Source organism: Pipistrellus kuhlii, unplaced genomic scaffold, assembly GCF_014108245.1.
Source record: "Pipistrellus kuhlii isolate mPipKuh1 unplaced genomic scaffold, mPipKuh1.p scaffold_m20_p_14, whole genome shotgun sequence".
NCBI lineage: Eukaryota > Metazoa > Chordata > Mammalia > Chiroptera > Vespertilionidae > Pipistrellus > Pipistrellus kuhlii.
The window spans coordinates 11,240,951-11,268,048 of NW_023425449.1; the positions used below are offsets into that span (position 1 = coordinate 11,240,951).

The 27,098-nt window shown below is 34.1% G+C and overlaps 1 protein-coding gene across 7 annotated transcripts in view; it reads right to left on the minus strand.

Annotated features, from left to right (window-relative positions):
• VPS13B (vacuolar protein sorting 13 homolog B) overlaps window positions 1-27,098 on the minus strand; it is a 513,325-nt gene that overhangs the window by 245,848 nt on the left and 240,379 nt on the right. For 6 of the 7 annotated variants that reach the window (XM_045581364.1, XM_036436747.2, XM_036436745.2 and 3 more), the window contains 2 exons: window positions 24,309-24,717; window positions 14,854-14,965 (listed from right to left, as the gene is read on the minus strand). In XM_045581364.1, coding sequence (XP_045437320.1) covers window positions 14,854-14,965; window positions 24,309-24,717 — 521 coding nt within the window. Of the gene's footprint in view, window positions 1-14,853; window positions 14,966-24,308; window positions 24,718-27,098 lie in introns of those variants that run through there. The other variant, XR_006741555.1, reaches the window with a different exon arrangement.

Below are 27,098 nucleotides of genomic sequence, written 5' to 3' on the forward strand. Positions count from 1 at the left end.
CTAACAAATCTAGAACTTAGCTAGAAATCAAAGCAAGAAATATCTTCTCATAGACCGATAATCCAAGGTAACTTGGTCTGTAACTATCTGGGGGGGTTTTCCTTTTACATGTAAATGTGAAACATAAAACTGATCATACAGTACATACAGTTTTTAAAACACCTTTGTTCACTTAATATATCTACTGTATTTCATGTTAATACAGCAAACATATTATTCTTGCAATTGTTGCTTAGAATATCACCGCATGAATATACTATGATATCAGCCAACTGTCTACAGATGAGCATTTCGATTGTTATCAAATCTTTGTCATTATACTTAAACAGCAACTTTTGTTCATTTTTGTTTGAAAGACAGCCTAAAGCTATAGCAATTTAGCACCTTCACTGCTTTTCAATGTGATCTTAGAATAGTAAAGACCATGCGGAATCATCAACTCTGTTTCTTTAAAGTATATGACATTGCTGGGAGGAGAGATTTTGTCAATGCCTATAAGACATTCCCCCACCCCAGGAAAACGACATTCTACAGCTAGTTTCCATCTTGAACTTTGTATGCCCACAGGGGACTGTGGGAAGAAAATGCTAATTGAAAAACCAGGTATGCAAGGTAAAACAAGGAGCTAAAGAGCATCTATCTATAGTACTGTGAGCAGTGGCAGTCTCTAATGCTGAATCATCTCTCTCATGAGAAATCAAGTCCCTACGGAGATTATCCAATTGTGAAAAGTAAATACTTTAATGAAAATGAGAAGTGGTTATTAAAAAAAAAACCCAGTATCCTTAATTACAATAATGCTGCTAGGTATCTTTAATGACCCTATACATTAAGGATGATCTAACTTCAATGTCCTGGACCACACCAGGGTCACAATTGGTAGCAGAACATTGATCAACATATAAAAGCCACTGAACACATGAAAGAAATTACAGTACATCACACATCAAACATTTTGGCCTGGTGCTTCCTTCCTCTAATCCTACGGGCAGGAAATGCCCTACATATCCTTTGAGGTGACCAGGCACATTTAAAAATAGTCCCTCATTAAAAAAAGCTCTAAGATACTGCGATGTTCTCCAAGGAGGAGAGCAGCTTGCTGGGCTCTGCTGCACAGCTTCTACCTGCCACATGGAGACGGGGCTCCGCTGATGAGGCACTGGGACCGCACGGTGATACCTCTTCTTCGAAGGGTTAAAAGGGGATAGTAAGTAAACCTGGAAACTATGCTTTCACACTGCGGGTGATGTAATATTGGGAAAATTCACCCATAATGTTAAAAATTGAACTATTTTGTTATTCATATATGTAAAAACAGTTAACTATTGTATGAGTAAACATGTTTTCGCCTACATCATCTTTTAAGTTAGCTTTTCACCAGAATATAATTATAGCACTAAGAATAAGTTTTTAAATAATCTTTTTTTTTTTTAATATTCTCAAACTTAATCTCAAAAATTTACAAATGATTCAGGTTAATATTCAAAATGAAGGTGGCTAAATTCCCGAGGATGAACATTTTCAATAAAATAATTAAGTGAAATTGGAAAAATTAGTGAGCGATTCAGATTGAAAGATAACTTTCCTAGGGGGTTATTGATTGTGATATAAACTAGGATAGAAAAAGAAATCAAAACATAGTTGATTTTAGTGTTTTTTTCCACAACATAAATGTTTACAGCACACTTTGCAACTCTTTACCGGAATAACAGGGTATTAAGTCATTACTGTGTATTTCATTAACATCTATTCCCAACCCTAAATTGAACAAATGACATTGCACTTCTCTAACTATGTGTGTGTTTTTTCTAGTTTGTGGATAATTCTTTAAGTTTAGTGGTACTATACCTCAGTTTTAACAGGTGTTCTTTAAAATCACCTGGAAATACTGAGGTTGTGTTTCACTGAACACGAGCTTCGTCATTTCTATTCAGAACTTAAATGACTGGAAATGCATTCAAATGCCCAAGACATGCTGTCCACAGTGTGTTTGATAAGCTGACATGGGACAGGAATTCTTTTCACTGTGGTGTCAGTTTATCAAACCCATACCTGGACGACCTTCAGTTCAGTTAGACGACACTGCAGTCCTGGAATACAAAGCATTACTTCCCTTATGAGAGAAGCTATGTATTCTAAGACATGTAAATGCCACACACACAAGTACATGACAATGTGCACGAACTAACAGCAAATAAAATTCATAGAAATTGGTTTAAAAGCCCACATTATAATCAGTTATTAAGATGTATCCTAGGAATTTGATTAATGAGTGCAGATGTTTATTAATAAATTTTTTAATATTTATATACATAGTTTTTATTTTTCGCTTATATTCATTAGTGATTTACATGGAAAATATAGTGGATGAATATACTATTTGATATTAACACATAACAAAAGAATTTAAAAATTGCACTTTAATTCTGATCAAAATCATTTGTATTTTGAATTGTAAGATTCCACATTGGCTCAGAAACCGAGTCAAATAAACTTACATATAATGGATTATGCTGAGAAAAAGTTTCACAATTTAAAAATTCATTTTTACATTTAGCTATGTCAAAACTAATCTATGTTTATAGAGCTCAGAACACTGGATAACTCTGTAGTGCAGGGAACTGGTGGGCCTAGAAAGACAGGTTTCTGGGATGCTGGGTGGTGGTAACATAGCTATATCTTCACATAAAAGTTCATCAGGCTGTTCACAAATGATTACTACACTTCCCTGTATGGAAGTTAAAACTCATTAAAATATAGATATGAAAAAGTACAAATCAGAAAAAAATTAAATATGTGCTCATTCTATTTTTATCTATTTTTGCAATCACATTTGTATTTTTATTACCTTTATTAATGTGCAATGATTTTCAGGTATTTAGTTTTTGCTCAAAGCTTAATGTTAATAAGGATGAGCAAGGAGGTATTTCAGACTGAGAAAACACCTGTCTTCATAGAAAATGCATGGTCTCCAAACAGAGGCTAAATGCTTCTAGTACATAAAACCGGTAAAATTGTACTATTTTAGGACAGTGACCTCAGAGGACACCAAATAAAATAAGAAACAAAGTATGCATATTCAATAATTATTTAATTTGGTTCTTTAGGAAATAATAATTTAATTGTTCTTATGAAAATTATAAGAATATTTGAAAAGTAGCTATCTTATTAGTTGTTAGCAAGAGCCCTTACACAATGTTTAGAGTTAATTATTAAGTGAGTAGAGGTATTTATAATTAATACATATTATATGAATGATACATGCTTACTTGCCAACTTGCATTCTAATTAGCGTCTATATTTGCGGAGAGGATAAGAACAACTTGACTGAAAACAGACACAGGATGAAATGGGTCTTCCACAGATAGTAATTACAAAGCCAACACTTACAGGTTTGGCTTTGTAATTATCAAAGCTCACATTTACAGGTTTTCTAAAGTCAAAGCAGGTCAAATATCTATCTACCTACCATCCATCCATCCATCCATCCATCCATCCATCCATCCATCCATCTTTCTATCATCTCAACTGTTTATTCCTTTTAAGATAATGAGTAGGGAACATTATAGGAATAACTATAGGAATAAACATGCAGGGCACTCTTTGGTTACAATACTCAATCCTGTTATTAGTGACAAAAATGTCAGACACTTAAAGGGTAAAACAATGTTTCACTATTTTTAAAAGCTCTGTTTTCTATGCCAGCAGTCCTGGTGAACACACATCATATTCCAGAAACCTTGGAGATGTCTCTTAAAGTATAATATGCTTTCTCTCATCCAAAACCACTGGTGTTTGAATAATAATTTCACGTGATAATGCTAGTATTTCAAACAATATACAAAATCAGAAATGCATAAGACACTATATATGCAGAGTGTTTTGTATAACTGGGATGTATTTGAAAGAATATAAGATTTTCAAAGTTAATAGTAAAAAGCTGTTATGATGTGGAATCCAAACATTCTCTATTATTCTTTAGCTTCTTTCCAACATGAATTTCTAGAGGAAAGTAACAAAAATATCAATAAAAGGGGTTAAATACATTTAAGATAACATTCCAAAATTTATGACAGTAGGAGTTACACTCATTTTCAACACTGTTATTGAGGTAGCTTTTGGCAGCAAATAGAAGCACATTCATGGAAACCTACATCCTGCTACAGGAAGCCACAAAAGACGCGGTTACTTTGGTGAGCGCCAAATATAAGTCCAAAGCCTTCACACTAGATCAGCTGAAGAACATGACAGGGACTAAAAGTCTGCCAATAGTATTTCCAAACAAAGCTTTTAGGCAAGTTACTCTAAATACCTACTATCCCAATCTCTCTGATTTACTAAAAGGGAGTTATTTGAAACCAGGACTAAGCATTATAGGATTAGGAGCCTAACGTCACTAGATATGAAATATACCTTGCCAAAAACCAACACAATGCTTGTTTGAGAATATATATATATATATATATATATATATATATATATATATATATAGAGAGAGAGAGAGAGAGAGAGAGAGAGAGAAAGAAAATCAGGAAGCAATTAAAGGTTGGAAGAGGAAGGCACAATATTATGGAGATATTTGGATTTTAATTTTTACAGTGTATCTGGGTGCCAATGTTAAACTCATCTATGAAAAAACATTAATCTCATCTATGAATTCCTATTGATCATACGCTTCAATTAACAATTGTGTGAGCCTACGTATATTGTTTAAATAGACATGTAAAATGAGATGCAAAATTTAAGTTAATTCAGTTAAAAGCTAACTTTGTAATTAAAAATACTACAAAAGGAGAACAGTCTTCTAAGAATAAAAATAAATCAGTTCCCCTAACTTTTATAATTCATTAAAGATAAAACTCTATGAATTAAATTGCCACAGCAAGGTATACCTGTCAAAAAACTTATTTTTAAAAAATATGTTTATATATTTGGCAAAATTACTATGAATTTTTCATATAATGCTTATAAACAATATTTAAGAGAATAAAATTCTCTATGGAAACTGAATCCCAACACTAGATTAATATATATTAAGTACTGAATGCACTAAAAAGGATTAGCAAATGTCTGCAAAAAAGAAGTGGTTGAAAAATTCAACAATTGACAAAGTTTATAAGGAGCTATGGGATAAATTAGTCACAGATAAAATCCCAGAAGGGACATCAGAAGACCCACAAATATTTATGGCATGAGCCAAAAGCTTTATGCAGAAGTTCACAAATATCCAATTAAAAAAAGCATATAGTTCTCTCAAGTAAAAGATGAAAGTTAAGAAACTTTGTAATTAAAAATACTACAAAAGAAAAACATTCTGTTGTAAATATTTTTAAATTATTTTAACAAGTAAAATATTTTGGGGAAAAAAAGTATGAAGTAAGTTTTATTGTTACAATCACTAGTTTATTTTTTAAAACTTTTAGAGTAGGTATTAAAAGATTCTGTGAATATGTAAATAATATAACAGATATAGGGAGTCAACATATAATCTTAAATGACTTCTTAATTTATATATCTTACTGTAAGCCTTGTTTTCAAATATGTAGCTTATACACAATATTTCTCAATTACATATGATTAGGGAAAGAAAGCCCAAATTATAAGAAATATTCTTCATGACATACTTATTCAACTTTGATTTAATTCTGGTGTATGAAAAATACATGTGAACAAATAGTACATAGTCGTTTTAAATTAATAAAATCAATATTTTCTTCAACACAATTTAGAGAAAAAATATATATAAGTATACTCTGGGAAGAAAAAAAGCTTACATTTATCTCCTTTTTTCATAATTCTGAGATAAAACTATAGTAATAATTAAATTATACTAATGTAAAAACAAAGATTTGTAAATATTTATGTTTTATAATTTAAAATATCTTACAAAATAAAAAAAATACTATTAATCAGACAATCTATGTTAATATTTATATCTGGTCGTGACCCACTTCAGAGTCATAATAGATGTGAAAAAAAGTTTGATGACAATTAAAGTCATTAGCTAAGTAGTAGTAATTTTCTTTAGATCAAATGCAGTAGTAAGTATAATGTGATTAAAAAATTTTTTAATAGACTGTATGTTCAATATCATCAAGGGCCAGAGAACTCAAACATTAGGGTTGTAAGAGTTTTCACTATAAATTATATCTCTAATATTCATAATATTAAATCCAACTAGACTGGAATGTTTTAAGGAACCTAAGGAAAATGCAAAATTGGTACATAATAGTTTTTCAACTTATTCACTCTTAAAAATGTTGCCCAAAAACATACATATCACAAAAACAATAAAATTTTAATAGAATATAAATGTGAAACTTCAAAAACAGTTTCAAACTCAATGTCATATAAATTAAATTAAAGCCAGTCTGTCTTACTAGAAACTGAATCACTAGCAGCAAGTAGTGATATAGAGCATGGGCAATGGGATCTGACCCAGGATAAATTATTTAATGTCTAAGGCTCCATTTTTTGTTTCTAAAATACAGATAATCATAATATCTGACACTCATGCTTATTGTGAAGTAAGCATTGCATTGAAAGCATCAAGTATAATCCCTGACACAAAGAAGCTCTCAAATAGATCTTAGATATCACTGCTGCTACTACTAGTATGCTACTCATATTATAATTGCAGAATAGAAGGCCAAAGAAAGGGGAAATTCCTTCTAGGTAAAATGCTCACGAAAAGCTTCAAAAAGAAAGGACATAAGTGAGACATTACAAGACAGGAGTAATTCTTAAGAAATATTTAAATTAATGATTTTGAATACCAAAGAAAAAGGTTTTTAAAGGATCCAAAGCCTTACCCAATATACAGTTTTTATAACCAAAACTATTTGAAAGGCTGAGCTGGAAGAAGCTGAATTCCAAGAAAGGTGAAACTGCATACATAAACTAGGACCACAGAAAAGAACATACTAAAATGTTTAATACGAATAAGCATCTTACATTAAAAAGCAATTAGTAGTATAAGTGTAGGTCGGATCATGGAGAAGATACATATTAGGATGAAAGAGATTTTGTCATGTTAAAAATTAAGCACTATGACAGATGTTGAATAGAGAGCTGCTATCCTCAAGTGATGTTTCAAAGTGGTACATTAAAGCTAAAATGCCTACAATCTTTTAATCCACACAGTAGTGTTGAATTGTGAATCACTTATGTCTTTATAATTTGCATGCTAACAAAGAACAATAATTTAAATTTCCTAGTGATACTAATATATTTGTTCTTTACTGACCACTCTAGTAGCTATTTCACTAAAAGGAACAGTTTTCCTTTTATAAGTTCTCAGGTGCAATAATGTGGGCTGTGTGTGCGTGCGTGCGTGCGTGCGTGTGTGTGTGTGTGTGTGCTTTTATTTTATTTATTTTTTTCATCTTTATTGTTCAAAATACTACGTACGTCCCTCTTTATCCCCACTGACCCCTTCTAGTGCCCCCTCCCCACCTTTATCACACTACTGTCTGTGTCCATGGATTACATAAATATGCATACAAGCTCTTTGGTTGATCTCTTCCCATCTATGCATTCCCTCTGAGATTGACTGCTCTGTTGTAAACCAGTACTAGATTCAAATCTATTAAGTACTGAATGCACTAAAAAGGATTAGCAAATGTCTGCCTTTATAACTCTCTGTTTCTCATTTGAGAGAAAAAAAATCTTAATTATCACTTAGGCATAAGGATTGTCAAAGATAAAAGAAAAACCATCAGGCCAGACTATGCTTCAGAACCACGAATAAGTCAGGGAAATGGTGGAACACATCACAGAACAGGAGAATCCCAGATCCTCTGGTCCAGGAGTAGCGGAAGGCCAGTGGGTCAGTAGGCAAGGAGAGGCAGTACAAGAGGGTACAAGGTTAAGGGAGGGGCTCAAGAGGATAGACAGCTGAACATGAACATTTAATAAGTAATACATTATATAAGTTGTTTTCTGGTGGTTCAGATGCTTTTGAGAGTAATAAAGTACAATTTCAAATGAGGTGCAAGTTAATACAAGTCTTGTTATTCTATATTTCCTGAATTATAGATTCCGAAAATTAACAACTGCTGTCAACTGAAAATTCTGAAGTTAAGGACTGAACTGAGGGCAGTTGTAGACAGTAGGAGAGCCTGAGGGTACTCACTTTTTGAGCCTTTCACAATATTTGCACATGGAGCATTAAAAATCACTGGCATTTATTAAAAATATATTTTTTAAAAATCCTCTCTTTACAAAAGGTTGGGAACCACTGATCTGATCTGGTCCTTGAAGCAGCACATCAGAACCACAAAATGTCAGGGTCATACCCCACACTCAGGTTGGGAGTGTGGAAATGTGGCATTTTAGGCCTCATCCCAGACTTCCCAAGCCAAAACCTGCATTTTACAAAGATCTACAGGTGTTTTGTATGCACATTAAATTTCAGAAGCATGGCCTCATTCAACATACATCAAAACTTCCTATGTGGCCTTCTTGATTGGCCTCTGCAACATTAGTGATGGGGAGCGCAATACCTTCTGAAAGAGTCAACATTTTAAAAAATAAATTCCTGATCTCCACCAGCCCCAAACCATATCCTGCCACAGTTTTCCTTCCCTCAGTTAACCAATCTTATCCTTCCAGTTGCTGAGGCCAGTGGTCGGCAAACTGCGGCTTTGTTGACTAATGAGTTTGCCGACCACTGGTTTAGGCCATACAACTGAATTATCCTTATTTTCTTTGTGTCAAATCCCATCTGCAAACCATCTGCAATTTTTCCTGAAGTCTTTACCTCTAAAACAGCTTGAGAACCTGACCACTTCTCACCACCTCCACAGCCACTGCCCTGGGCCAAGCCACCATCATCTCTTGCCAACATATTGCAAGTAACCAAACCTTACCTTCCCTGCCTGCATTTTTTTTTTCACATATTGGCCTGAATTATCCGTTCACATATAAATGAAGTCACTTCTCTGATCAATCCCTGTGAGGGCTTCTCAGCTGATAAAACAAAGGCAACACCTCAATAATCAAAAGCACTTCATATCACATATTCAGTTACCTAATCCTTAACATGACTCTTTGGAGCACAGTAGCACACTTCCACGTGTTTCAATGACCAGTCACTCCCTGTGTTTTTAAATGAATAGTTCCCTTCTTTTCTCAGGTTAACTTTAGTCCCTGCTGGCGACCCCTTCATTTCTGCAGGTAGATATTTGGTAAACAAAAGAATTATAATATTTCAAAAATTCAGTTTACCCCACAACTACATACATCTCCCTCAAAACAGCAGCCTACCCCTCAGAATGGCCTTTAAGCTCTCCCCTGCCTACCTCACACCCCACTGGCTCCCGGACACATGACTACTTGGCTGCTACTGGCTTCTTCTGCACACTCCTGCCCAGGATCCTCTCTGATTAGGCCTGTTGTCCATCTCTAACTGCCACTTCCCATCTCCTCCCTGCTGTGTTGCCTTTCTAATACTTAAGATATTCTAATATACCAGAATACCTATTTATTAATTTGTCATGGTCTCTCCCCTCATTAAAAGCACACTCCTTGAGAGCAGGGATTTTTCTTTGTCTTGTTCACTAATGTTACACCCAATACCTAAAACAGCGCCTCATGCACAGTAGGCTCCCAATGAGCATTTGTTAAATAACGACTAATAAACAAATAGGCCCATTTATTATTAGACTATTACAATTTAAAAGATCTTCATTCTATTGAGCTCTAACTGGTGGTGTTATGATATCCACTAATTTAACAATCCTAGTTCTATCCTTAGCTTCAGAAGGAATGAAGTCACTCCCTGTGACACGATAGGCCAAGGATCTGAAGAATGGTTCCATGTTCCCTAGAAGTTTCCTCATCTTCAAATTTAAGATCTTCAGTATGCCAGTCTTACTGTGTGGTTTCTCCAAAGGAAATATGTCTCTTCTGCACTGGCTGGATTTGCAACTTCAAACTCAATTCACCTTTGACTTCAAACTTCTCAAGGGCCTCTCTTAACAGTGCTGCACTGCTCATTGGAAATATAAGGCAAACCACAAATGTGGGCCTCCTAAATAAATAAACATTTGCCCGTAGCCACAATGAGAGAAAGATTTCTAGAAAAAGGTGAAATATAGTTGTAATAATACAGTTAACTCAATATATCTAAAATATTGTCAACACATGTATAAGCCATATAAAGATTTTAAATGACATATTTTACTTCATTTTCTTCTTAATCGATCAAAACCTTGTATATATTTTATACTTCCAAAATTTCTCAATTTGGAGGAGGCACATTTCAAAAGCAGAATAGCCACATGTAGTCTCTGGCTACTGTAATGAACAATGTGTCTCTACCATGGCTTTGACTTCTTAGGAAAGTGAAATGTTGAGAAACTCATGTTCTTCTTGCCAGGGTCCTCTCCCCACCCAACATTCAGATAAAGGAAGCACTGTGAGGGCTAATTGGGCATGGCTTCTCTCTAGGTCCCAACATGTCACTCTAGACCTCAGGACTGAGCAATGTCATTTGCCTTTTATTTCCACAACAAAATCCCTCAGTGTAGAGCCAGACAAGGCAAAAAATTCCAGACTTTAAAAAGAGCACCAAGCCTCCTCTAAAAAAAAGGGGGGGGGGCCATTTCTCAGTGGAATTTAATTTCTCTAGGCCTTTTTGTAACATAAATTTTGATGTATATGTTTTTTAATCAGCTGTACTAAAATATAATTGATTACCCATAAAAAGGACCTTTTTGAGATGAGTAATTCAGTGTTTTTGGTATATTCTCATTGTGCTCAATGTACAGCATTTATTGATAAGCATTCCATGTGCATCCCAGTGTACCTCACTACCACCTAATGCCAGAGTGATTTTCTCACCCCCAAAAGAAATCCTATGTCCATTAGCAGCCATCCTCTCTCCCCTCCTAGTAATCACTATTCTACGTTCTGTCTCTATGGATTTGTCTATTGCGGACCGTTTGCATAAATGGAACCATATAATGTGTGGCTTTCTGCGTCTGGCTTCTTTCAGTTTGCATGTTTCCAAGGTTGATCCATGTTATAACATACAATCCATTCCTTTCTATGTCAGAATATTATTATAATGTATGAATATACCACATTTTGTTTAGCCCTTCGTCAGTTGATTAACCTTTGAGTAGTTTCTACTTTTGGTTATTATTAATAGTGCTGCTATAAACATTGCTGTGCATGCTTTTATGTGGACATATGTTTTCAATTCTCTTGGGTACATACCTAGGAGTAGAATTGCTGCATCATATGGTAACTCTATGTTTAAACTTGTGAAGAATTGCCAAACAGTTTTCCACAGCAGCTGCACCGTTTTACCTTCTCACTAGAAATGTCTGAGGGTTCCAGTTTCTCCACATCTGTTATCTTTTTTATTATAGGCACTCTACTGAGTGTAATTTTGACTTGCATTTCCCTACTGACTAATTGGGTTGAACATCTTCACACACGCTTACTGGCCATGTTTATATCTTCTTTGAATATATATCTATTCAAATTCTTTGCCCATTTTAAAGACTGGATCACTCTTCTATTATTGAGTTAAAAGTTCTTATATTCTGATTACATGTTTCTTAGTAGATACGTGATTTGTAAATATTTTCTCACATTCTGTGCATTGTCAATTTCTTAAGGGTTGTTTGCAGCAAAAATTTTTTATAATTTTGATGAAGTCCAATTTATCTATTTTTCCTATTTTCTCCTGTGTTTTGGTGTCATTTTTAAGAAACAGTAGTTCAGCCCATGGTCACAAAGATTTACTCCTATGTTTTATTTTGTAAGTTTCAGAATTGTAGCTGTCCATTTTTAGTTCGTTTTTGTGTATGGTATCATCTATGCAATAGTCTGAGCACCGTTTATTGAAAAGACTATTCTTCTTTATCATTGAATTATATTGCCTCCTTTATCAAAAACCAATTGATTATAAATTTGATGGTTAATTGGGTTATCAATTCTATTCATTGTCCTTTATGTCTATCCTCGTACCAGTTTTCCAATATCTTAATTACTTTTGTTTTGTTATAAATTTTGAAATCAGAAAGTATGAGTCTTCCAACTTTGTTCTTCTTTTCCAAGATTGTTTATGCTATTCTGGGTCCCTTAAATTTCCATATGAATAATTTCCATCTGAATTCTAGGATCAACTTGTCAATTTCCACAAAGAAGCTAGGCTGGAATTTTGATTGGCATTGTGATCAGTCTGTACATGATTTAGAGAAGTTCTGACATCTACCAACACTGTCTTCTCAACTATGGCTTCTCAAATAGAAATAATCTTCAACACACACACACAAACACACACACACATACACACACACACACACACACACGATATTCTTTAGTTTCTTGGAACAAACTTTTGTAGTTTTCAAAGTATAATTTCACAATACTTTGGTAAATTTATTCATGGGTATTTCTTTTTGTATGTTATCATAAATAAAATTATTACATTAATTTCACTTTTAGATTGTTCATAGCACACTGCTATTCTGATCTTATTTTTTTTACATTTGATTTATCCTTCAACTTTGTTGAACTTGTTTATTTGCCCAATAGTTTTCAGTGAATTCCTTAAATTTTTCTATTTGTGAAGTCACATCTCTACAAAAAGATTATTTCTTCCTTACAATCTGGGTGCCTTTTATTTCATTTCTTGCCTAACTGCCCTGGCTGGAACCTCCAGTATAATGCTGAATAGAAGTGGGGAGAGCAGCTATCCCTGTCTTGTTCCTGATCTTAAGAGGAAGGTATCCAGTCTTTCACCATCAACTATGTTAGCTGTGGGTTTTGACAGATGCCATTAACAGGTTGAGGAAGTTAGAAAAACCAAGACAGAAAGAAAAAACACCAAGAGCAGATTAAAAGAAAGAGGAAGTAAAATCATATGGAAAAGGAGCAAGAGAGTAAAATAACTAAATTTTATAAGCGGGGGAGGGACTAAGTAATAGAAAAATGAATTCAAAAAGAATTCTGAAAGAAATTAGTAAAAAATAGATTCTGAAATACTCTGTCATTAGATAAGATACTAGTATATGCCTTTGGCAAAATATGTAAAAATTCTCCTCTTGGTTTTGACAATTATAAAAAAGAAAGTAAGAGAATTTATTTTATAAATATTAAATACCTAGCATGTACTTTTGTGTAATTTTTTTGTATTTTATGTAAGACACTGAAGGTCTAAAGAGGTAATACATTTTTTTGACTATGTTTTGGCATTATATTTCTATATTCTATAAAACATATCCAACAAAGTAGCAAAACAGGAATGGCAATGAAGAAGAAAAAGAAGGGGAAAGATAAAGGAAAGAAAGAAAAACACAGAACGTGAAAAGGTAAAGAATAAAGAAAGATACAGCAAGGTAAGGAAAAACTGGGTATGGAGAAAGTAGGGAAAGGAAACATGGAGGGAGACTGAGAAAAAGTCCAAGACAGACAAAGGGAGCAGGAATCTGAAAGCCACGTCGCACAGAGGGAGGCTGAAGGGCAGGAGCAGAGAGCAGCAGAGGAAAGGAGGATCTCCGGAGTTCACTTCATTGATGGTGAAAGGAAGGGTCTTTTAATGGGAAACATATTTCACCAAAAGTAAAGTAGGGCTTGTTTTGAGAACCACTTACTTCCAAAGTGAAAAGAAAAGATAAATACACCTGAAAGAACTTCTACATGTTAGAAAATCCAATTATCTTCATCCAGAAAGGATTCTACTTAATCATTTTCCTAGATACTGAGGGACTCTAAAAATATGAGCTGTGATGTTGGCTCTATCAATATTTGACTAGAGACAACTATTCTTTTGTGTCTTCTGTTTCCTAATCTATGAAGTTTGAATTAGATAATTCCTAAAGCCTTTTTTAGTTCTGACAACATGAGGTTTTACATAAGCTATCAAAATAAAAACTTATTTAAGGAACAAATACTTTAAGCTAACAAAAAAAATTAATGCAAGAAAAAATGATATGTCATTCAAAAAAAAAATCAACTCTCAGACAAATTTGAGGAAATAAAATCCCCCACTTCAAGTGGCCTTAGCCCCGTAGGTAGCAGGTAAATGCATTACAAACATGAGAACCTTTTCCTAGCAGTAGTAATGTTTAGGAGAATAGTAGGAATTCATTTTTCAAAAGAGTGAGGCAGACATCTGAAAAACAGACCAGCAGGAAGACTAAGACACTTGTTCATCTGCATTTCTGTGACTTGTCTTGCTCGGTTTATTTGCAACTGCACTTTTATGTCTGGCAGCAGTGCCAACCTCAGTCCAAATGATATATTATTTTTATCATGTTGATTACATATGTTCACCAGTTTAGTTGTCCCTATATGCTTGGTGTGGTTTGCAAATACTCGGCGACAAAATCCAGAGCATAGCCTTTTCACAGAAAGTGTTTACTGTGAAATTTCTCTTTAGAACTTGGATTTTTTTTTACAGCTTTGATCCATATGACATCCACAGTCCTACATTTCAAATAATTGCTTATAGTTAAATTAAAAAATGCTTCTTCAATTTTATACAGTATGACTACAACTGGGTTTGTTCTAGAGGAGACCTCATTTTCTTATATGATCAGAAATTTGGTCAAGTTTTAAAGTCTGCTTGAATTTTCCAAACTGCGCTTCTTCAGTTTTTATAGTGACTTGGTACTTACATTCTGTTATTCATCAACACTTCACAGAAATACTTGATTTGTCTGAATGAATTTAAAAACCCACAACTGAAGAAAATCAGAAAAACCTGGTTTTAAATATCAAAAGATCCCAAATGAAAAGTATTTCTACAGGCCACACCAAGCAAGTTTTATTGATCAGTGTACTTCTTCGCAGGATGAAAATGCTGCAAGACTGAACATAGGAAAATAAACTTACTGGTAAATGTCTTTCCTGAGGACAGATCTGCCGAGGGGATTGTCCGCCTGGGGAGCCATAGCGACAGAGCCAATCTTCAAAACCAGGGTGTCTTCTTTTGCTGCCTGATTAACTGTAACAAAAGAAATAGACTTATGGGGCATACAGTGGATCCGTGCATAAGGGCGAATCTTTTTATTTTTTGGCGAAAACAATTTGTTTGTTTTTAATGACAAACTTGGAAAGAGCCTTCATGGGTGCTGCATGAATGGAATGCATTTTCTTAGAAAAGCAACAGAGCGTGTCTGAAGCTGAAACCCTATGACAGATGGGGCCCTACCCATGGATCCCCAACAGGGAGGAATCTCTGAGTGAAGGTGTAGAAACATTAAAATAAGACCAACAAATGAGGACAGAAAAAAATTAGGTTTAAAAGTATTTGATGTTTCGTAACTATTTCTTTTATATCCCATTAAGTAGTTTTCTGTTATACGCGATAATGACAGAAGAAAACAAATCCACCCCAACATTAAGACATATGATATTAAACATATACAAGCGGTACTAAAGCAGTATGTTTACCTAAATTTCATAATCTTAAACTAAATCTGCATCTTACTACTCCCAAGTGATGTTCAGCCCTGGGCTTTTTAACACTCTGTTATTGTCTACAAACATATTGAAAGACACCACACAGTAACAAATGCTCGATGCATTTAAATGTACATGAGTAATAGTATCTACACACACACAAGATATACCAAAAGATGAGCTGTAAAATGTCAGAAAATCCCAAAGAAATACAGTGGCTGAAATGCTGAAGAAAGAAATCAACCATTTCAACTTATTATTCTAGATACCTTAAAATTTTTATACTTCTACTGTGAAATTGCATGAAAAAGAGCAATTTCACAAATTTGTAAAAAGCTCTACCTCCTAGTGGAAACTAAAGCAAAGGTAAGAAATCTCTGAAATCTATAAAAGGTAAAAGGACAAATCAATTTTGATGCTCTCCTTCTAAAACAATATTTTATAATATGTTTTCATCCTATAAAGTTCAATGATTTTTCTAAACATTCCCAGCTAATTCAATGTCTTTTCTAAGGTCTGTTTGGAATGGATCGCAGTTCTTTATCCTATTAATCTATATTAATTTTTACTCCCTCTTCTCAACAGATTATTCTACTGTAGTAGATGTTTAAAAATTGTTTTAAAATGTTTAAAAATTGTTAACAAAGCACAACTTCCTGGGTTTTGAAGAAAACACATACTAAAACTCATAATTTCTCTCAAGAAATTATCATCTGCCACAAATGCAACAGAAAAGGACTGGCTGTAAGACTTCAGGAATATCCTGAGCAGAACATGCCAGCAAAGGCATACAATCCATATTTCCCAAACTGTGTTGCCCAAAGAATGCAAAAGCCAAGAGATTATTTCCAGCTGCTTCAGCAGTACACTCAGTATGGTCTGACTTAGATTAGCCTAAAAAAGAAAATCAGAATTAAGAAAATCAGAAAAAATAAGAAGAAAGATATTCAATGAGGGAAAAGGAAACAGATTAGGATGTACATAAAGGGAGTGGCAACATGGAAGTGGGGGAAGAACAGCAAAACGGGGAGTGGGGGAGGGGAAAGATGAGCTATCATAATAAATATTAGCATGTGTATACCACAATAAAGACAGTGCTTTTAAATGTCCACGGAGGAAAGATCAAACAGAAAACTACTTCTCATGCAGCTGCACTATTTTCAAATGACTAGAGGTCTGTCTTGATTATAGGTCCTTATATTATGAACACTGTTTACATTTCACAAATCTTGCATTTTACGCCAAACTTATCAAATAGTTCCATGTGGGTAAAACCTCTGATTAAGCAGCAGGCATCAATTAAATCAATAAATAGTAAGCCTGGAGAATAGACCAGGTCACAAAAGTGCAATTAGTGTACTTGCTAACTGTTCTCCAGGCTACAGATACTGCCCACCGCGTGAAGGTCTGAAGTGTACTAGAAACACTGCAGTAAATGAGGTGCATATGGAAGGAAAATGACGTACTTGGTGTTACATACAAAGCCAGATCCAAGAACAGGACTCTGTTTCTGCTGGTGCCAAAAGTGTTCTCACTAGATTACACTGACTATGAGGTTATAATAAAAAAGCACTTAATACAGATCATTCACAAACTAAACCAAACTATTCCATTTTATTATAGAAAGTAATTAGCTAATCAAAACGTAGCTTTGAGATGTAAGAAAAAAATAACAAAAATATGTTTTTATACAAGAAAGTGCCCTGAGTCATTTCTTCAGTTACTTTATAGTTGGAAAAAACAAACTTCCCTTTTTGAGTTTACTTCACCTGCATTTAATAGTTGGACCATATGAGGAAATGTTCCCTCTAGAAGCATTTTCAACATGAAAATGAATGCCTTCCTTTATTGCTTTAACTGTATTTCAAAAATTGAGCCTCATGAGGAACTATTCACTCTAGAAGACATGCTAGATCCAAGAAACAGTCCTCTCTTCTGAAATAAATAACTTAAAGCTGCAAGTCAAACACCTGGAGATTCAGATCTTGATAGTAACTGCACACAATGCAAACAATATTCCAGTTGAAACCCAGATTTTCAATATTATTACTTTAAATAAAAGATTACAATGTTAAATATATTTCCTATCATGATTAACTAAATTTTACACATGAACTTTAAAAACTTTTACATTCAGTGGAATGTGAAATGTTAAGTCTAAAATATGTTATCTGTTCTTAGAGTAAGAGTGTGTGTTGAAAATGAAAAAGCTGTGAACAACTCTAAAATTATAAGCTTGTATGTAAATAACCAAAAGCATAGGTAAAGAGACTTTTGATGCAATTGTCAGGTAACAGTAAGACTGTTGCTTCTAACTAAGTTTTCTTAAATCCACCATGCAAGAAAAGTAGTTCGAAGACCAACTTTCCTTTAAGATTCTTAACATAAACGCAGTATAATAAAACATCTTAAGTCTCAAGAGTATTTGAACTTACCACTGTGCAATGTTATACTACTGTAAAGCCATAACTGTAATGTCAATCCTACATAAAGTTACCAACAAAAGCTTTGACCAGTTTTTGCCATATTTGCAGTTGAAGACAGAAAGAAGGTTCAATAAATGTGTAATCTAATGACTTCTAGTTATATTAATGAGAAATATAGTTGTTTTTAGTTTATCAATCAAAACATGCTTAGATATATTTTAATATAGTTTTTGCTGAGAAGTATGTTATAGCACCATTTAGCTATGCTATTAAGACATAATTTACAAATATACTTTTAGTTTAACTAGTCCAATAAAAATATTATTCAAGAAAACTTTTTAAAACCTTTATGGAATAAAAAAAAATCATGACTCTTCAGTCTTATTGGATTCATTTAAGTAATCACATTTATCTCTAAAGAATATGCTACTTCAGTCATGTTTTCCTTACTTAGTCAGATTCTATATTTTACATTTAACATTCCATAAAAATGTTTATTAAAAATAAACATTTAAAAATTTATCTATACTTTAAAATGGTTTAAATGATAAATTTTATTATATGCATTTTGCTGCAATAAAAAATTTTCATGAGTGAACTGTGATAATTAGAATTAACAGTAGCAATGATAAAAAATTAAGTGTCAGAAATCTAACGTAATATAATATGCCAGAACTTTTGAATTTTAGGTATGCATGTTTATATTTGTATTTTATGGATAGGCACATATTCTGGCAATTCATAACATCAGATAGATATTTAATTATAAATATAAGAATAAGTAAGGTATATGCATGTAGACATAGTATAATAAATATAGATATACACATAAGTATAGACAGATACATACACACACATATAGGCAGAAGGCAAAAAATAAAACAATAATGAAAGATGTATGCAATAAAATGTAGACCAGACAAAAGACTTAACACAAAGAGCTCTTATAATTGATAAGGAAAAAATGAGCAACTCCTAGAAAAGGAGTGTACTCTTTGACTGAAAAAGACCAAAACATTTGAGAAACCCTTGTTAGGATGAGATTGAGAAAACAGTATAAACTGGTACAGCCAGTTAGGAGGGCAATTTTGCATCCCTTTATATTTTAAAGGCACATTCCCTTTGATCTAGCAATCATTTTCCTAGGATTTTATTCTATAGATATACTCACACAAGTCATAAAAAATACCACTAAAACGGCGTTTATTGCTAAAAGTCTTCACATAAGCAAAATAATAAAATTTACCAAAAGTCCACAGAGAATGTGGCAGACCGTATTTTATGAAGATGGCTATATAAAGACTTCCTCCGATATGTCGATAGTCAAGGTATCTACTTAGAAGCTATTTATGCATTTTAATTTTAGAATTAAACCTTAAAAAATCCTACCAAAACCAGCACTAAAAAAAAAAGTAGGAAGAGAGCTTTAAAAATATGATAGTAAAAGTCTTGAAGTAATTTTGCAATTACAATCAATTGGGTATTTTCCTAGTTACAGCAGGCAAATGGGAAATTTACAACAACAAAACTATGTGATATATAGTATTAGTTAATGGCTATAACACAATGAGCCAAAAACAACAAAAAATGCATATACACTAAAAAGAAATAAAGCTTTTATTTATTTCTCCCTTCTCTCAAACAGCCAGACTCTTATTCCTTCTGACATGTACATAGATCAATGAAGCACAGAACCTGTTTCAATGAACTACTGCTCAGTGATAAAAAACTAAAGCCAGGGTTAACGAACTTCTGACCTATGCTCCTTGCAGAGGGGTTCAGCACACAGGAGCCCCCATTGCTCTTCTTGACTGAACTATTGACTGAACTATGCCTGAACATTAGCTTAGTTCAGAAAATATCACAAATCCTACCACAGTCAAAATGGTTTCCAAACAGCCCGGTGGTTCCTCAAAAACACAGAATCCTAAACATAGAATTAGTATGACCCAGCCAATCCACCCAGAGGTATATATCCAAAAGAACTGAAAATGGGCTTACACGTATCATTGTATGCCAGTTTTCACCACAGGAGCTAACCCAAAGGTGGAAGCAGCCCAAGTGTCTAGCAGGTGAATGGATAAACAAAATGTGGTATTCTATATATTCAGATAATAAAAGCCTAATATGCAAAGCGCTTGGTTGTCCGTTTAACCAATCAAAGCATAATATGCTAAGGATGCTCGGCCACTCAACCGCTGGCTATGACATGCACTGACCACCAGGGGACAGACGCTTTGACCAGTAGGTTAGCTTGCTGTTGGGGTTTGGCTGATTGGGACTTAGTGAGACAGGCCGAATATTCCTTGGAACCCTCTCAGGATCCCTCCCTGGCCCTGATTGCGCACTGCTGGGTCCCTTGGCTTGGCCTGCACCCTCTCGCAATCCAGGACTCCTCAGGGGATGTTGGAGAGCTAGTTCTGGCCCGATTCCCACAGGCCAGGCCGAGAGACCCAATTGGTGCATGAATTCATGCACCAGGCCTCTAGTGTCATATAACAGAATATCATTCAGCCATAAAAACAAGGAACAGCCAAAACCTGTTTGGCTCAGTGGTAGAGCGTCGGTCTGCGGACTGAAAGGTCCCAGGTTCGATTCCAGTCAGGGGCATGTACATTGGTTGCGGGCATATCCCCGGTGGGGGGTATGCAGGAGGCAGCTGGTCGATGTTTCTCTCCCATCGACATTTCTAGCTCTCTATCTCTCTCCCTTTCTCTCTGTAAAATATCAATAAAATATAAATTAAAAAAAAGCAAGGAACAATTCACTATGAAAACATCCTCTCTACCAACAAATACCAAAGAGAGTCAGAAGTATTTAATACATCAAATAGATAAAATATTTTAAGAAAAATGAGCAAATTTTAAGTGCAGCTCAAATGCTTAGATTGAGAAACAGCTACATCTAATTCAGGACTATTTATCAGTATAAACACTATTGAACACCTATTTAAAAGTCTTAGCCAAGGCAAGGAGATTTGACTGGGGTGGTAAACATACAATATACACATGATGTATTATAAAATTGTACACCTGAAACCTATATAATTCAGGTTTAAAAAAAAATTCATGAAAAATAAAAGTCTTACCCAGACTAACTCCTCTAGAAAAAGCAATATACTGATACTGCTTTATAGTCTAGGCCCAATTTCAAAACAACAAATGAGATGAAGCACATGCATTTGTTTATCTTCTTTTTGTTTGTATTTGTAACCAATATTGATATTTTATGGTGTGGAATTAAGATGTAAAACCTTAAATTAAATCAGTATAGGGGATATTACAGGGTAAAAATACCTCATCTTAGGCTTAGTTAGGTGATTACTATTTAATAGTATATTTGAGGGACATCTGTAATTCCTGAACACTTCTATGTTACCACAAAAGCATTAGTCAGATATGTTGCTTCACTTACTGATATGGCTGCATGACCATTCCCTATATTTTCATAGAGCATTCTCCCTGTATTTTTCTCCAACTCATCCGAACCTCTCACCTCCAATATCAATTTTTTTTTTTTGTGAGGATGCAATGGCATTTACACTCAAATAAAAACAATTAGAAAATCATGAAATGGAGAACATCAAGTATATATTACAAGCAGTTTTCAGGAAATCACAAAAGCTTACTAACATATCTTACTGTTAATGAAAATAACAGGAACTCACTCTAGTTAGAAAAATAAATGCTTGTATACCAGCCAGAGAAATATTTGTGGAAAACAATATCCTTAATTGTTTAAAAATTTTAATTTTTTATGAGATGTCATGAGACTATTTATTCTTATTTTTATCCAGATAAAATATCTATAATTATATTTTAATGAAAGATATAGATATTGCAATATGGTATTTTTAATTTTATTTTTATTGAAGTTATTGGGATGATATTGCTTAATAAAATTATGCAGATTTCAGGTATACAATTCACCTCTCATCACCATTTATTCCCCCTTTACTTCCTTTTACTTCCCCTACCCTCCCATCCCCCCACCCCCAGCAATCATCATACTGCTGTGTTCATGAGTCTTTCTTTTTTATTTCTTTGCTTAAACTGTCAGAGGTGGCGGGGGTGGGGGTCTGGCTGAGAGGGGTGAAGGGATTATGCAATATGCTGTTTTTAAAATGTAATATACCACTCCATACTCTGTTCTCAAAATAATGATACATTTTCTGTAATAACAAAGCCAAAGCACTTCTGTTTCCTTAGCAGCATTTTCCCTTATTCTCAGTTGGAAAATCAAAAATGATTTGAAAATCTCAGTCACCTTTTTTTTTTCTTTTTTTCTTTTTTATTAAATTATTATCTGTGTACATATTTTAACATTGCCCCCCCATACATACCCTCCCTCCCCAGAGTTTTGTGTCCATTGGTTGTACTTATATGCATGTATACAAGTCCTTCGGTTGATCTCTTATCTCATGTCTGTTCCTCTTTATGGTTACAAGAAAATGTTATAATGGCACTCAAACTAGTTCTCAGAAAACGATATTGTGTAAAAAGGTAAATTTCTTTTTTTAACCTATGTATTGATAACTTTAATATAAATTATATTATCTAAGTAACCATTAGGTATTCAGAAAATAAAGAATAATAATAAGGAAAAAGTATAAAGGTCATTGCCTCTGCAATAAATATGCAGCCTCTTTTCTGGCTAGTAGTCTGTCTTTCACGTCACTTGCTGTTCAATAAAGACTAATTCTTTAGCCCTGACCAGTGTGTCTCAGTTAGTTGGGCGTATTTCCAAGCATCAGAAAGTTGCAGGTTCGATCCCCAGTCAGGGCATATGTCTGGGTTGTGGGCTCTATCTTTGGCAGGGGGCATGCAGGAAGCAGCCAATCAATATTCCTCTCAGATTGATCTCTCTCTTCTCTCTCTTCTATCTCTTCTCTCTGACTCTCTCTCTCCCCCCTCCCTTTTCCCCCCACCTTCTTTCACACCCTCCTTCCCTATCCTTTCATCTCTACCTAAAGTCAATAAAAAAAAATCTTTTAAAAAGAAAAAGACTAGCTCAGGTGTTTGTAAAAACTCTCTGAACAAATGAAAAAAACAAAACAAAACACAACTGAATAGTGCAGTTAGAATATAAAGAATATGCATATGCAGACAATAATAATTTCATATCTCAAACTAATCAATTTTATGATGGTCACTAGGAAAAAGTTAGAATTAAAAAATAGGAACTGATCTGCATTAAGAACACACTGAATTTATCTCTAGTAGACATCTTGGTAATTAAGAACTAAAAAAAAAAACCTGTACAAATATTCTCTTTTATTTACAGAAATGTTAAAAAAAACAAAACATTGCTTTTAATACATCTTAATTATTGAGAATTTTAGGCAGAGTACCTTCCCTAATTAAAATCACCTATTAATGTGAGACAGAATGAGAGACAGACTAGACTAACAAGAAGGAGACTGGAACCAGGTGCTTTTCCTTTGTTACATAATATGACCATTCAAGGTCTTCCTCCTAATAACTAAGAGAAAAGGGAAGAGTTTTGCTGTTTCTTATGCATAAATTATCCCTCAAATATTCATTCTCTCTTCTCTCTCAAATTCACAGAGCCCTACCTTATTAGACGGACACACTACCACCTAGGAAAGATTGTTTCTCACCCTCTCTTATAGAGGGTATAGTCATGTGACTAAGATTTGGCCAATAAGCTAAAGCAGTAGTGAAATGTGGGACTTAAAAAAATTCTACTTTCAAAGAAAGAGCAGCACCTTCTTCTGATAAGACGTCCTTTACTGAGAGCTCGCTATGGAACGGCACCATGCACAGTCTCTAGTAGTCATCTTTTGGAAGTAAGCTATCAATAAGGACTAGTAGGTACTACTATCACCATGTTAAATATAGGGATTTAGTTAACCCGCTCGAAATTTCACAGTTCATTTGAACTCAGGTCTGTGTCACTCCAAAGTTCATACCATTAATCACTGTGTTGTAATTTCACTGAAAATTCTTTAAGTTATTCATTCTTTTATATCATGGGGGAAATTAAAATTTAAAAGTCTCTGTGGATGGAGGCAGTGGGATTATCAATTCATTTCATTGTAAAACCTAGAACAATTTTAGAGGGCACCAAGGTGCCTGGAAGAAGCCACAAAGAGTCTTGGTGTGTTGGCTATTTTTTACTAATTAACTAATTATAGTAAACATTTGCATTTACTATAACAAATGACATAAAGTCTAAGCTTTACTTGCAAAAGCCCTGAAATTTTTTTTTTCATATTTCTTACTACAGTAACTAAGAAAGTAAAAAACATACCCAATATTCTGACATATCTCCTAAAGAAACAGTTGTAGAATGACTATAACATATTTACTCTTTCTAAAACACACCAAACTACAAATTAAACCCTGTGCCATTTTTTTTTTTTAAGAAAGGAGTAAGACTAAGGTCTCTTGAAGAAAGTTATTTAAATAAGATTAAAAGAATTTCAGAAGACAATACCTTCCATGCGTGGCTGCATTTCTTCTGTTTTTGGAACGAAAATTCTGATTACGCTCGTGTTGATGTAAATCAAAGGTAAATTGCGTGAAGTCACAGTATGGGTCCTCATGGGCTGACCAGGAGATTTTCTTTTCTCTTTTTTGGTCCTTGGTAATTTTGCTTGAAATATACTTGCAATGGCATTGAGTAAAGGAAAACAAAGGACAATATCAAACGCTTGTGATGAGAGAAGAATTTCATGAAGAAAATGAGGAGAACCATCCGTTAAACCTTCAGATAACTTATGAAAACTTCTTCGCTCATTCCTTGATATTAATTTGTGGCGGACATTTTTTGTTACAGCTTTTGTGTATGTCAAAGAAAGAAATCCATGCTGCTGATGAGAGCCATCTAGAAGTTTTGTAGTTGTCTGTTCCAGAAAAAAGAAATCACAATATACATTTCATTAAAAAGAATCTATTTGAAAGTAGAAAATCCTCTCAGTTGGTAATATAACCTTTTATCAAGTCTATACCTCTTAATGAGGACATTACAGAACAATTCTGCAGATGGGGCAAAAGATGGGACCCTTGGTAAGACTGAACTGAAAGTTAGGGATCCTGAGCTCTAGTTGTAGGTGCTGAGAGAGGTAATTAACTTTTTTGTGTATGTTTCTATGACTTGTGCATTTTTGTAACATTCAGAATTTGAAAAAGATCATCTTGAGATTTTATCTTTTCATTCTTGATAATTTATCATTAAGAGAATACATATGCTGTCACAATATGGGCCACAGAGGAGTTGTTTATGTGGATGAAATTAAAATAATCATGTTATTTATTTCCATTTGTAATCAACAACCTGACTAGAAAAGATAATTGACTTACTTGACTTAAATGTATAAGAACCTTTTTTTCCCACTGATAATTTGGCTTATTAATATGAAAAGAACCTCATTGATACCATGCTTTGATAACTAAACTAACCATTTAATGCATGTTTACTGGAAATAATAACATGACACACACAAAAAAACCGAAACATTTGCCCTTCAAACTTGCCTATTTCCAGTGGCTATCATATAATTTACAAAACCTATCAATGCTTCCACAATTCTTATTCTTTAAGTTCTATACTGCATTAATACACAAACAACATTTGATTGTGAGTGAAAATTATGTCATTGTAACTTTAATATTTATGACAAAATTTTCCCAATTAATGATCATATTCAAATTGCACATTGTAAACAAATTATAATAACAACATATTTACAAGTAAAGTAAAATGCATACTTTGTAAAATGCATACTTTGAAAGTCACTCAATATAAAATTAGTTATTATACTTCACATTCCTGACCCCGCTACCCAAGACTTAATAGCTTTTTTGTTATTAGATTCCAAAGAGTAATGTTAAGAGAGAAGGTGAACTAGGAAGAAGAAAAAGGACATATATCCTACCAAACAGGAAAAACATGAGACTAGCAATGCAGCACTGTGTCTGCACCCATGTTACCCCACCGCTAGTGAACCTATTTTGCTTCCACTTTCTTCCTCTCGTGTATTGCCTATCACCCGATTGACAGGCAACAGAGGGAAAAAGTATGCAATTCAGCTATCACTGTTGATTTTGTTTTTAATCAGGACTTTACGATGAAGAAAGGTGAGGTAAAATTTACCTTTGTACTATATGTTACTTTTTAAAAGTTAATTTCATAAATACTAAGAAACTTGGAAGTAGACATTAAATGGGTGTGCAATATAATAATTTTTCATATACTGTCCTGACCTCAGAACATATTTTTACTGTTCCTAACTTTCTCATTGCCCTTCTGATTTCTCTTTCCATTTGTCTTCTATACTCACAACAGAAGGAAGGCTGGTAAAGTAGGAAAAATTCCTACCACTCTTATCACCGTACTGCTGAACATCTGGCAGCAGTAGACGGAGGAGGGTGGCTCTGGTGTGGCCCTGGGAGAAGAGGCCAGCAACACTTGTCTGTGTCAGGTGTCCAAACAGGACGTTGGAGAGGGGGTAGAATCAACAATTGATCTAAATAACCCACTCAAGTCTTCATTGTTGGCAATATTTGGATCCTGGAGTTAATGTCATAGGTATTTCTAATGTCTAAATGTTTTGATTTAAAAAATATTTTTAGTATATTGAATATAGGTACTCTTAAAAGGTAAACTCCCATAAGAGATAGCTTGTTTGTTAAACAACTGAACCCATAACTCACTTAAGATAAGAGAGGGGATGCCCTAGCCAGCTTGGCTCAGTGGATAGAATGTCCAACTGTGGACTAAAGGGTCGCAGGTTGGATTCCGGTCAAGGGCACATGCCTGGGTTGTGGGCTCAATCCCCAGTAGGGGACGTGCAGGAGTCAGACAATCAATAATTCTCTCTCATCATTGATGTTTATATATCTTTCTCCCTCTTCTTTACTCTCTGAAATCAATAAAAAAATAAAAATAAAAATAAAAAATTTCTTAAAAAAAGGTAAGGGGGGGGGAAGAAAGAATGAGTGAATACTAGTTGTAATTAATATATAATTATTTTTCATAGCATAATAATCAGTATTTTATATGATTTAAGATTAAAATTTAGGAAAGTAATAATTAGGAAATTTTTTAATTATTTTTTAAAATATATTTTATTGAATTTTTACAGAGAGGAAGGGAGAAGAATAGAGAGTTAGAAACATCGATGAGAGAGAATCATCGATCAGCTGCCTCTTGCACACCCCCTACTGGGGATGTGTCCGCAACCAAGGTACATGCCCTGACTGGAATAGAACCCGGGACCCTTCA